This window comes from Belonocnema kinseyi, chromosome 6 (assembly GCF_010883055.1).
Source record: "Belonocnema kinseyi isolate 2016_QV_RU_SX_M_011 chromosome 6, B_treatae_v1, whole genome shotgun sequence".
Lineage (NCBI taxonomy): Eukaryota > Metazoa > Arthropoda > Insecta > Hymenoptera > Cynipidae > Belonocnema > Belonocnema kinseyi.
Window position 1 is genome coordinate 5972260 of NC_046662.1, and position 12150 is coordinate 5984409.

General features: G+C 29.3%; 2 protein-coding genes across 3 annotated transcripts in view; one reads left to right on the plus strand and one right to left on the minus strand.

Moving 5' to 3' along the window:
* The window catches only part of LOC117174333 (UDP-glucuronosyltransferase 2C1-like), a 9000-nt gene extending 4319 nt beyond the window's left edge, over positions 1-4681 (minus strand). The window contains exon 1 of the mRNA XM_033363357.1: positions 4236-4681. Within this exon, the coding sequence (XP_033219248.1) occupies positions 4236-4631 (396 nt within the window). The 5' untranslated portion in view covers positions 4632-4681. The remainder of the gene's footprint in view (positions 1-4235) is intronic.
* Positions 1-12150, plus strand: part of LOC117174334 (calcitonin gene-related peptide type 1 receptor-like) — a 748751-nt gene that overhangs the window by 623870 nt on the left and 112731 nt on the right. For both annotated transcript variants that reach the window (XM_033363359.1, XM_033363358.1), the window contains one exon: positions 7737-7847. In XM_033363359.1, the coding sequence (XP_033219250.1) occupies positions 7737-7847 (111 nt within the window). The remainder of the gene's footprint in view (positions 1-7736; positions 7848-12150) is intronic.

Here is a 12150-nt window from a genome sequence, read left to right on the forward strand (position 1 = left end):
CATGGAAACTATCATAAACTTGATCCGAAGATGCACGGACTTGGCCGAATAGCCGATCCAAAGCAACTTTAAAGGCGCGAAATATGAAAATACCCCTGTATAATGGCTTGTCCCCTGCTGTTGTGCAATTCGGATAGCATTCAACTCGCCATGTATGTAAGCCCCAGCGTGTCCACCCTGTATATCGTATACAGTGTTGGAATTAGCTTCACTCCCATATTATCTTTAACGTGATTTCCTTTTTTTTCTTTCACTACTGGGTTATCCCTTCTTTTGGTCAGCCTGGACAACCCTCTCCTCTTTATACTCTAATATACATTATCTATACCCATTCCTTTAGTTTTCTTTCATATATTTCCAGATTTAATTTGTAATCTCATCTTCACTAGGTTCATTGATATCTTCCGTTCATCCTAACACCTTATTTATTTCTTCCCTTGTTATGTCATCTTCCTCGTCTCTTTCCCTTTCCTTTTTACTTTTTCTTATCTGTACATTTATGAATTCGTCCACTTCTACCCTTTTCCTTTACTATTCTTTTTCTCCTCTACACCCTCTAATACTCTTTTTATATCTGCTGTTATTATTTCCATATCTTATTTCATATTTTCTCTCCCAGTTTTATATTCTTGACTTTTTACTTCAATTGTTCTTTTCATTCTATTAGTTAATCCCGTCTTCCTGTTTCTTTTTTCTTTAAATCAAAATCTCCCTTAATTATATGCTTAATTACTGTACCTGGAAAACTGTAAGGCAAGTTTTTTAAGATTTTTTCGAAATTTACAAAACAGAAACTAGATTTTTTTATTTTTCAGAGTTACAAAAAAATGTAGGAAAATTTTAAGTTTAAAAAAATATTTAGAAGTTTTAGAAAGAGTGAAAAATAATTTTGAACTTGGAGAGATTTGAAAAAATACAAAGCAAATTCTAGATTTTTGAAGATTTTGAACAACAAATTAAGAAGTATTTGGATCATTTTGAAAGGTTTCGAGAGAAAAAACCAATTTTTTAAATATTCCTGATTAAATTTAAAATAATTTTTCATTTTTAAAAATGAATTTTAAAAGATGTTATATTTTTTTAAGCATTTCTAAAGATGTTCACAATTGTCGAAAAAAATCTAAAAGATACAAGGGTAATTTTTTAATTTTGCAGGATTTAACAAAAATTATTAGAAAAATTCGAATCAGTTTAAAATATATTATTAGAAAGTTTTAAGAAAATTAAACCTTATTCATGATTTAAAAAAGGATAAAAAAATTTTTAAACAAAGTGTAGATTTTACGGGGTCTTAATATAAAATTTTGAAGCTCCTCAAGGATTTTGAAGGGTTTCAAGATAATACAAAAAATTTCTTAGGATTTCTGGAAAAATTTTAAATGATATTTATTTTTAAAAATCATTTTGAAGATTCCAAAACAAAATTTGAAAGCTTTTTGGCAATTTTGAAAGGTTTCAAGAAAATAACAAACACATTTTACGATTCGTTTTAACATTTTAAATATTCTTTTTTTTTTTAATAATTTTCAAGGAAAATTTATAAATTATCAAAAATATTTCAAATATTCTCGAATGTTTATAAAATATTTCCTAATTTCTTCCAAACTAGTTTTTTTAAAGTTTATAGTGAGTAGAAGATTTATATATTTCAAGAGAATTAGAATATTATACATAATTCAAATCATTTAGGTTTTGCATTCACAAATTAATAGTTATCAATAATAATTACTTTTTTAATAATTAAAAGACTTTCAAACTTTAGAAAAATTCAATAATTTACATTCATGGGCATGCCATTTTTTTACTACTTACCCTAGTTAGGAATTAATTATTTATTTATTTAACTGATTAATTATTGACCGTAAAATTAATTTTCTTCATTATTTTTTTCAAACGTTCTTTTATCGAAATGCAGGACTAGCGAGAGACAGTTATCATGCCACTCACTGACTATGTTTTGGTTCCATGCCGATTTACCGACAGTCGGTATTTCCCTCAGTCGTTAATGCAAATTCCTGACACGGATCGAGACTCAGTCGATTTATCAGTGATTTGCCTTACTAATCATTGGCTTCTTCTATTCCCCCTCATATATCTCCCCATTCACCTCCTTATCCTCTTCTTTTATATCATCATTATTCTTCTCATGTATCTTGTTTATCTGCTGATCTTTCTTATCATACATCTCCTCCTCCTCCTGATCATCCTCCTTATCTGTCTCTTACTTCTCATGAACAACCGCTCCTAATATTTCAATACGTGGTTAAGGATAAGGAGAAGGGTAATACAGGAAAGCAGTAGATAGATATGGAAGATGATCGAAAAGAAAAGGAGATAGAAGAGTAGGAGGGTCAGTAAGGTGAATCACTAATACATCGACTGGTTAGAAACCATGGCTAGAAAGGATGGTGGACTTAATTTCAGGACTAGAAAAATAGTTTAATGCAAAGAAGTTAGATATAACTCTAGAAAAAGAGAGTGAGAAAATAAGATTGTATTTATGAAAAATCTGGAAAGGGGATGGCTGACCTTAGAACAAAGACAAGTAAAGTAGAAAGAGCCTATAGCAGAAAGGTTGTAGAGTTGGAAGGTTGGATAGAGATGACAGAAAACTCAAATCGGGAGTTTGGAGGTAAGAAAAGTGGTAATTAGGATAAAGAAAGGGGAGAAAGGATAGCAGATAGCACATAGCAAACTAAAGAACTGGGAAGATTAGATGTTAATTAGGATAAAAAAGTCGTTATATAGAAGGTCAAAGACATAGGAAGAAAGGAATAAGTTAAGGAAAATATCGGACGAGAAAAAAGGAAGGGAAAAGTTAATCAAAGGTGATGTGACGAGGGGATAGGAGAAAATGGAATTTGAAAAATACGATAAATGAATTTGTTCTTTTTTCGATATGCTTAGAAATAAAGAATAGGACTTTTATGAGTAACAGGGAAGAAAATAAAATAAATGAAAGAACAAAAATAAAAACGCATATTACAAGCGGTTAAGATGGGAGACAAAAGTGGAAGATAGTAGGGATGTATTTAAGCGGAGTTATAAATTAAAGCTCAACAGATGAAAAGCGAACATTAATTTATTATGTGATAGTCAATGATGTAATGAAAATAATTATATAATATTAATAATATAATATGTATTAATAATTATATTATATTAAGCATAAAAATAATATTAGATGATACAAAAAAATAAGTTACTGATCGATGGCGTGGAAGTGGATAAGATAAGGAATCTAAAGAGAAGAAAGAATTGAGAAAGGAATTAGAAAAATAAAAAAAGAAACAGAAAATTAGTAAAAAATATAGGAGAAAAAGGAGTACACTGAGATGTTTGATAAAAAAGGGGGCGTCACATATTTTAAGAGGAGGCAGAGAAGGTTATAATGAAAGAAGAGGTTTGGAAGTTAGTGGATAATGGCAACGTAAATGAGGATATTAAAATAGTATAATAGAAAAAAATTTATATCGATTTGTTAAGAGGATACACCAAAGTATTTAAAAAAGGAATGGGTACCAAGAACATGGTCAAGGACATCAAGGTTTAGATTGGAAAACAAGGTAAGTGAAGGGATGTATTGGAAAAAGGAAATCAAAAGATGCAGAATCTGTAAAAGAGAAGAGGAAACATGTCTGGGAAAGTGGTTTCAGAGAAATTGGAGATAAAGAAAGCTTCTAAGAGAATGTGATGAAGGTTTTATGAGAAGGTATTGAGTAAGGAATGAAAAAACGAATTAAAGTAAGGATCTAGATATAAATAAGAATATAAGGAAGAGTAAAAATGTATGGAAAATTCGTGTGAGCGAAAGTGAAGATAAAGATAGCTGTTAAGAGACGGTGGTAGAGGTTTTGCGGGAGGAAGGGTAAGGTGAGAAGTGGAAAAATAAATTAGAGTAAAAATCTGGACATAAGAATGTAAAGAAGAGGAAATATGTACGAGAAGGTTTCGCGAGTGAAATTGAAGATAAAGAAAGCTGGTAAGAGAAGGTGGTAAAAGTTTTTTGGGAAGGATGATTAGGTGAGGAGTGGAATATTAAATTAGAGTGAGGATCTAGATATAAGAATATAAGGAAGAGGAAACATCTATGGGAAGGTTGTGTGACAGAAATTGGAGATAAAATAGCTAGCAAAAGAATGTGATAAAGGTTTTAGGGGAAAAAGTATTAGGGGAGAAATGAAATTAAGAATTAGAGTCAGGTTCTAGATATATGTATATAATATTTGAGTTACCTCTGTAACAACAGCGTCATAATGAAGAAGATTCCTAAGAAATTTCTGAAACTTCTCAAGGCCCATTAATTCGCAAAGTTCGTTTCCATAAAGCTTGGCAATGAAGGGAACAAGGTCCGAACCTAATTGAGATGCGAATTCAATAGTGAAGTTGTTCATTAAATTCGCCCTCGTACCATGTAAGTTGACGATTGTCTTTAACGTTTTTGGCGGATTTTTCATCTCAAAGTGAGAAATCACATCGACTTGATGTCCTCGATTTGCTAATCCTCTCGAGACACCTTCCAAGAATATATTATGACTCCTTGAGTTAAAGGGGAAAACTGCTAAAATTCTGTAGCCATCACTTCCAAAAATCGCTAACAAAATTATAAAAAGTGTATTAAATTTAGTCATTCTAATTATCTTTACAGGACTCGTAATTATATAAATGAGACACAATGAAAAGTAATAACTTTCCCCAAGTCGTCATGAAAACTGACTTGATCTTATCGTTCTTGAGTGATTTCTTAGATTTATAAGCAAATACGCATCATAAGTTTAAATATACTCAGTGCGACGTTGCCAAGTATCAGTAAAATCTCTCAACGACCTTCCCTTATATTAGAATTTATTATAAACAATTTAACAATTATTTACTTTACGTATAAATATAACTACAACAATGAATTCAATGAAAACATTATTGAGTGAATTACTGAGCCTATCAGTACTTTTTTTTGCCATATAAAGAAAAGCAGAGTGAACATTTAATAAATTATATATTTTCATTCGGTAAATAACATCAACATAAAAAATGTGTGAATTCTTACGTTTATATTTGGTATTAATATAATTATTTATATTTTCTTTAGCAAAAGTGGAATTGATTTAAAATGAAAGGCGTTAAATTACATTAACTTTTTATTAATTTTGTTTCTGTCTAAAGCAGTTGTTAAATGAAACTTTACAATTAATATTGAAGATAATGTTTTGGTTTTTAATAGAATCTATGATCAAAAATAATAGAAAAGATATGCAAGGAATATTTTTTTTGATAATTCATGAAAATTAATTTCGTAAATTCATAATTAATCTATATTGTTTTGCGAAAAATATACAACATAACTGTTGGATTTTTATTTTAAAATACCAATTTCATACAAGAATCTTCTCTGAAAACTTATGATTTTTAAATAATAATTTTTATTTCATTCTAATTATTCTTATTATTGTAAATCTTTTTAGGAATCTAAAGACTTTGTTTTAAAATACCGACTTTATGTGAAAAACGTTAACATAAACTTGAATTGTTCCAAAATTGTCACTACGTAAGAATCTAATAAGTTTTTATTAAAAATTCTAATAATTAAAAAAAAACTAAAATAACGTAAGATAAAATTTTTAGAAATGCAAATGTTCTATGAAATCTATATTGAAAATCGCTATCTTAAATTTAAAAGAATAATATTTTTTGTTAAAATTATTATATGTAAATTGTCTTTTTTTAAATCTAATGATTTTTTGCTAGAAAGAAATAATCATTAGACTTAAATCTAATTATTTTTCTTTAAAATAACAAATTCTAAATCAAACACATCAACATAACCTAAAGAATTTCCAACATAAAGGCTAACATATTGCAAAATAATTCAAAATTTTAAACATTTGAGATCAAAATTTAAAAAAGAATGTATTTCAAGTAAAAATAGTTGAATTCATATCAAAAAGAGATATTTTCAATAAAATAGTTGAACCCTCAACCAAAAAAAGACTGATTTTCAACAATTTTTATTTTCAATAAAAAACTATTTATTATTTTTCAGAACAGAATAGTTTTTAATAAAAATGTTTAATTTTTTAAAACCTGAAAATATCAATTTTTTACAACAAAATCATCTTTCAACCAAATAATTGAACTTTCTATCAAGAAGATTAATTTTTTTATTGAAAGAAACAAAGTTTTAAATAAAATTATGAATTTTCAACTAAAAAAACTTATTAACAAATTAGTTTAACTTTTAATCAAGTAGTTATATTTTTAACCAAAAAAGATGAATTCTCAGTAAAAGATTCCAATCGTAAACAAAACCATTGCAATTATAATTTTTTTATTGAATTTCTACCAAAAGAGATCAACAAAATCATTACATTCGCGATTATAAAAGATTTCTTAGTCACAAAAAAATCAGGCAAAATCAGTTCAAAGAAAATAATAACCCTTCATATAAAATAAAATATTCGGAGGACTTAATTTTTTTATTTTCTTTAAGGATTCTTTTTTATTATGGACTCGACTTGCTCCCAAAATTATTTTATAATCTTCTAGATTAATTTTTTACGATTTCGGAAACCTTTCTCAATATATTATAATCTTTTTAATAATCTGTTGAAATTAATTTTTTTTAATAAATAATAACTTGAAATATTCCTAGGAATGTCAATAATTTTTTATATTACCTTGAAAACTTTTAAAATCTTTTAAAAAGCTTCAAAATTTCAAACTTCAAAAATCTGAATTTTGTTAAAAAAAATTATTTTTTTAAAAACTTCTTAATGCTTTTTAAAAGGAATCGAATTTTCCCTAAAATTTTGAAAACATTCTGTAAAATTAAAAAAAATTTCTTCAAACCTTTCAGAATCTATTTTGATTGTTTTGATAATCTTTTGGAATGTTTTAAAAGTTGTCTTAAATATTCTCTCAAAATAAATATTGTGATATTAACATTTTTTTAATTTACAGAGAAATCTTAAGATATTTTTTTTCTTAAAACCTGTTTAAATTTTTAAAAAGGTTCTAAGTTTTTTGTTCGAAATCGTCAAAAAACTAAATTTTGTTTCAAATAAAATTATTTTAGTATCCTTTGAAAACTTCTAAATATCTAATAAAACTAAATTTGTTGTCCATTTTTTTATATACATTTAATTATTTTGGTAGAAAATTCATTTGTTCAGATGAAAAGTTAACTATTTCATTGAAAATTTTGTTTATTATAACTTAAAATTAAACTACTTTATTATTTGTAGAAAATTTACCCTTTTTAGACTAAAATTAATCTATTTTATTAAATATTTCTCTTTTTTCTGTAGAAAATTCATTTCATGGGTTGGATATTCAGCTAATGGGTAACAAATTAATTTTTTGATTGATGGTTCCTCATTCTAATAGAGTGTTCATTTTTTTAATTAAAAATTTTTATGAAATACTATTGAATATTCTCTTTTTTTGTTGAAAATTAATTTTGTTCACTAAAAAGAAATTCCATTTTTGCTATAAAAATGATATTTTTCAGTTGAAATTTCAATTGTTTTGATAGAAAATTACTATTGTTTTTTAATTGTGAAAATTAAAATATTCTATATGGTGAAAATATCAACTGTTAGACTTTTTGTTGAGAATTCATTTGTTATCAAAAATTTATTTGTTTGAAAATTGAAGTATTTTGTTAAAATTTAAATTTTCCTGAATTGAAAAGTAATTATTTTAACAAAAAATGTAATAAGCCCTATTATATTTTTTAGAACCTTTTTGTCCTGGAATTTTTGATGGGTGGTCCTGCTGGCCCCCGACTCCTGCAGGAAAAACAGTCTATACAAGCTGTCCAGCCTTTATCACAGGATTCGATCCTTCATGTAAGTAATTATAACTTTTAATAACAGAAATGCGTTTTCATTAAGTTAAGTAACTTTACATTCAGAAATGAACTGAAATTTAATATTAATGTATTATTAAATTCTCAAATTCAGTCATTGCTCTTCCTAAATTCACCCTAATTTTCGCTGAATTTAATTTAATTTCTGAATTCAGGTGGAAGATTTTTAAGTAGTCTTTTATGTTGCGTAAATATTACATTATATAATTTCGTTATTTGAATCTGGATGTTTTTTATTTAGTTACAATATTTATTTACTGTTAATGAGCGTTTCTTTTATCCTGAAATTTTTCCCTGCCTTCCTTTTCTCATTACTTTCTCCTTGTATTCCTTTTTCCCGCGTTCCTTTTTTTCTGCGTTCTTTTTTTCCCACTTTCTTTTCATCCTGCTTTACTTTTTTCCTGTATTCCTTTTTACTAGATTCCTACGTTTCTTTGGTCCTTTATTCCTTTTTTTCTGCGTATTTCCTACGTTCATTTTATTCTGCGTTTCCTTTTCCCATTTAAACCTGTATTATTTTTACTTCGTTCCATTTTTTCTACGTTCCTTTCTTACTGCATTTTTTTTTTGCACTCCTGCATTTTTTTCTGCATTAACTTCTTCCTGCATTTCTTGCCTCCTGCGTTTCTTCTTTCCAGCATTTCATTTTTCCTGCATTCTTTTTTACTAGATTCCTACGTTTCTTTAATTCCTCATTCCATTTTCACTCCGTATTTTCTACTTTAATCATGTCCTGCGTTTCTTTTTTATAATTTAACCTGCATTCTTTATTCTGGATTTCTTTTCCTGCGTACCTTTTCTCCTGCGGTACTTTTTTCCCACGTTCCTTTTTTCCTGCTTTACTTTTTGCCTGAATTCCTTTTACTAGATTCCTACGTTTCTTTTGTCCTTCGTTTCCCTTTCCCTGCGTATTTCCTACGTTCATTTTGTCTTGCGTTTCCTTTTTCCCCATTTTAACCTGCGTTACTTGTCCTGCATTACTTTTTTCCTACGTTTTTTTTTTCATTTCGTTTTCCTTACACTCCTACATTTTTCCCTGCGTTTCTTTTTTGCTGCGATACTTTTCTTCCCGCGTTCCTTTTTCCCTGCATTCCTTTTTACTAGATTCCTACGTTTTTTTTTGTTCTTCATTCCTTTTTCCCTGCGTATTTCCTACGTTTATCTTGTCCTGTGTTTCTTTTTCCTATTTTACCCTGCGTTATTTTTCCTGAATTCCTTTTTAGCTGCGTTACTTTTTTCCTGTCTTCCTTTTTACTAGATTCCTACGTTTCTTGCGTCCTTCATTCCTTTTCCCTTCTTATATTTTTTACGTACATTTTGTCCTGCGTTTCTTTTTTCCCATTATAACCTGCGTTATTTTCCCTGCATTTCTTTTTTCCCACGTTCCTTTCTTCCTGCATTTCGTTTTCCTTGCACTCTTACATTTTTTCCTGCATTTCTTTCTTTTTGCATTTCTTTTTTCCTGCGTTCCTTTTTTGCTACGTTACTTTTTTCCACTTTCCTTTTTCTCTGCATTCCTTTTTACTATATTCCGTTCATTTCGTTTTTCATGTACTCGTACATTCCTTTTTTCTGCGTTCCTTTTTCCCTGTGTTACTTTTTTCCTGCATTCCTTTATACTAGATGTCTACGTTTCTTTTGTCCTTCATTCCCTTTTCCCTGATTATTCCCTGCGTTCGTTTTCTCCTGCGTCTCTTTTTCCCCATTTCAACCTGCGTTCTTTTGTTTGCATTACTTTTTTCCTGTATTTATTTCTTTCTGCATTTCTTTTTACCTGTTTCTTTTTGCCGGTGTTGCGTTTTTCTTGCGTTACTTTTTTCCAACGTTTCTTTTTCCCTGCATTACTTTTTTCTAGATTTCGACGTTTCTTTTTCCTCCAAACCTATTTTCGTTCGCTTTTCCTTCGTTTCTTTTTTGCTGCATTTCTTTTTCCGTTTTCACCTGCGTCTTTTTTCCCAAATTTATTTTCCTGTATTCCACTTTTCTTTAATTCCAAGGTTTCTTTTTTTTTCCTGCATTTCCTTTTCACCGGCGTTCCTTTTTTTACAGCGTTCCTTTTTTACTACGTTCCTTTTTTCTTTCTCCTTGTGTTTCATTTTTCCTGAGCTCCTTTTTCTTGTCATTCTTTTTTCTTGCTTTCCTTTATACCTTTTTCCCCACGTTCCTTTTGCCCTGTGTTTCCTTTTTGCATTTCCTGCGTTCCTTTTATCGTGCGTTTGTTTTTTCCTCCATTCCTCTTTTCCTGCGATTATTTTTTCCTAAATTCTTTTTTTCTTGCGTTCTTTTCTTCCTACATTTCCTTTTTCTTGTAATTTTGCGTTCCTTTTTTTCTACGTTTCTTTTTCCTTTTTTGCTGTGTTTCTTTTTTTCCTGCGTTCCTTTCTACTTACATTCACTTTTTCCTGCATTCGTTATTTCCTGCATTTTCTTTTTCTTGCACTCCTGTGTTCCCATTTTTTTATTTCCTTTCTTCCTGCATTTCTTTTTTTCTGCTTTTCTTTTGTCCTGCATTTCCTTTTCCATGCGTTCCTTTTTCCTTGCGCTTCCTTTTTCCTGCATTCCTTTATTCTTTTTCCTAAATTCCTTTACTTCTTTTCCTGTCTCTAAATTATTCCAGACTTGTATTTCACAAAGTACCGAGCGACTAGACTTTTATGTGGAAAATGGTTGAGGCTCACCGTGTTAAATATTTCATAAAATACTTACCTGAAATCTATTCTACAAAAAAAAATTATTATTTAAATGAATAAAAACTCCTACTTAAAAAAACGGCTTTATTAATTTTCTAAAACAGCATAGTAATCTACTTTTCCCTTGTTTTGCATATATTCAAAGATTCTTAATTACATTAAGGTCTACTTTAATTTCACTGATAAAATATTCATTCGAAATAAAGTACACTGAACTCTGGACTTAAGTGACCTGGGTTTAAGGCGTTCCTAGAATTTCAGTCTACGGAATCTTGTAGATGTGGAAACCGCAGGACTGAGAGAGATACGGTGGTCAGCAAGCGTCTAAATCCAACAGAAATGGTTCAAACGACCCTGAATTGTTACGTTTTGATTCCTTGGATTTATGTTCAAGGCCAGGGTAAGCCTTGCCGGAAACCGTACTCTAATCCAGAGTTCAGTGTAATTGAATACCTATTAACAATACTGTGCTCTTAAAGCTTATTCCGAAATTTTCTTCGAGTAACGAATCGTTCTTCATATCTTGTTATTATTTCCATCTGAATATTTTCATCTATATTCATGCATCGAAATTTCATTTTGTCATCAACGGGCTCCCAAATCACGGGAATTAATTCCGACTTGCTACACGTTGGATTTCTAAAATAAAATAGATTTCATTCATAAATATAATCATTATGGTGTTTTTATTTATTATTTTTGTTCATCTAGTTGATTTTCAAATTAAAGACTTTAAATATGACAATACACCCGACTCTCGATTTAGCCACTAGCGATTTAGTAATTCCTAGAACTGCTGATCCAAACAGTTGTTCAGCGCGTGGTTGCGAGACGGTTGCGATTATTGCCTGACAAACACCAGCAGCGTAGTGGAAAGACGCAATGCGCGGGTACTCACATGCGGAGATTGTGCAATATTATGCCATTCAAGTGGAAATTGTTCAGACGGCTCTGACTGTCTATGTGTCGATACTTTGGATTCAGCAATAAGGCTACTTACAGACACACCCACAACATTGTGGCTAAACTGTGAGTCGGGTGTAAAAAATTACTATTTTTAGTTTAATTAGCAGGAACTTTTGGATAAGTAAAAGCTGTAAAATCATGGTTTTGCAATTTTGAGAATTTTCTTTGAAACAAAGAGCTAATACTCTAAAAATATTACCCTGTTTTGGCAAAATCCGTCCACATTTTGGTGAATCTTTCCATGATTCTTCGTTCGACTGAATTTTTCGTCGGTGAGTCTAAACCTAACATATCTAACGCCAACATATGAAACAAGTATGGAATTTCGTCAAAATGACATGTGCCTAAAAAAGAAATTTGTTTTAAAAAGCTTTTGAAATTTGAGAAAATAAAATTCATAATAAATAAAAACGTAAAGTCTTCTTTACGACCAACGTTCAAATTAAACTTTAATATTTTTGTAAATTCAAAAATCCTAAATAAAAAAAAACGAGTGGAAAAAGAACAGAAGCAAAGAATTAAGGGCGAGAGAAAAAAGGAGAAAGAGGATTTGGAGTTTCTCTTCTTTTTCTGTCCTTTCTTTAATTTCATTTTTAATTTTTTAATTAAGACATATTGTCTACATTT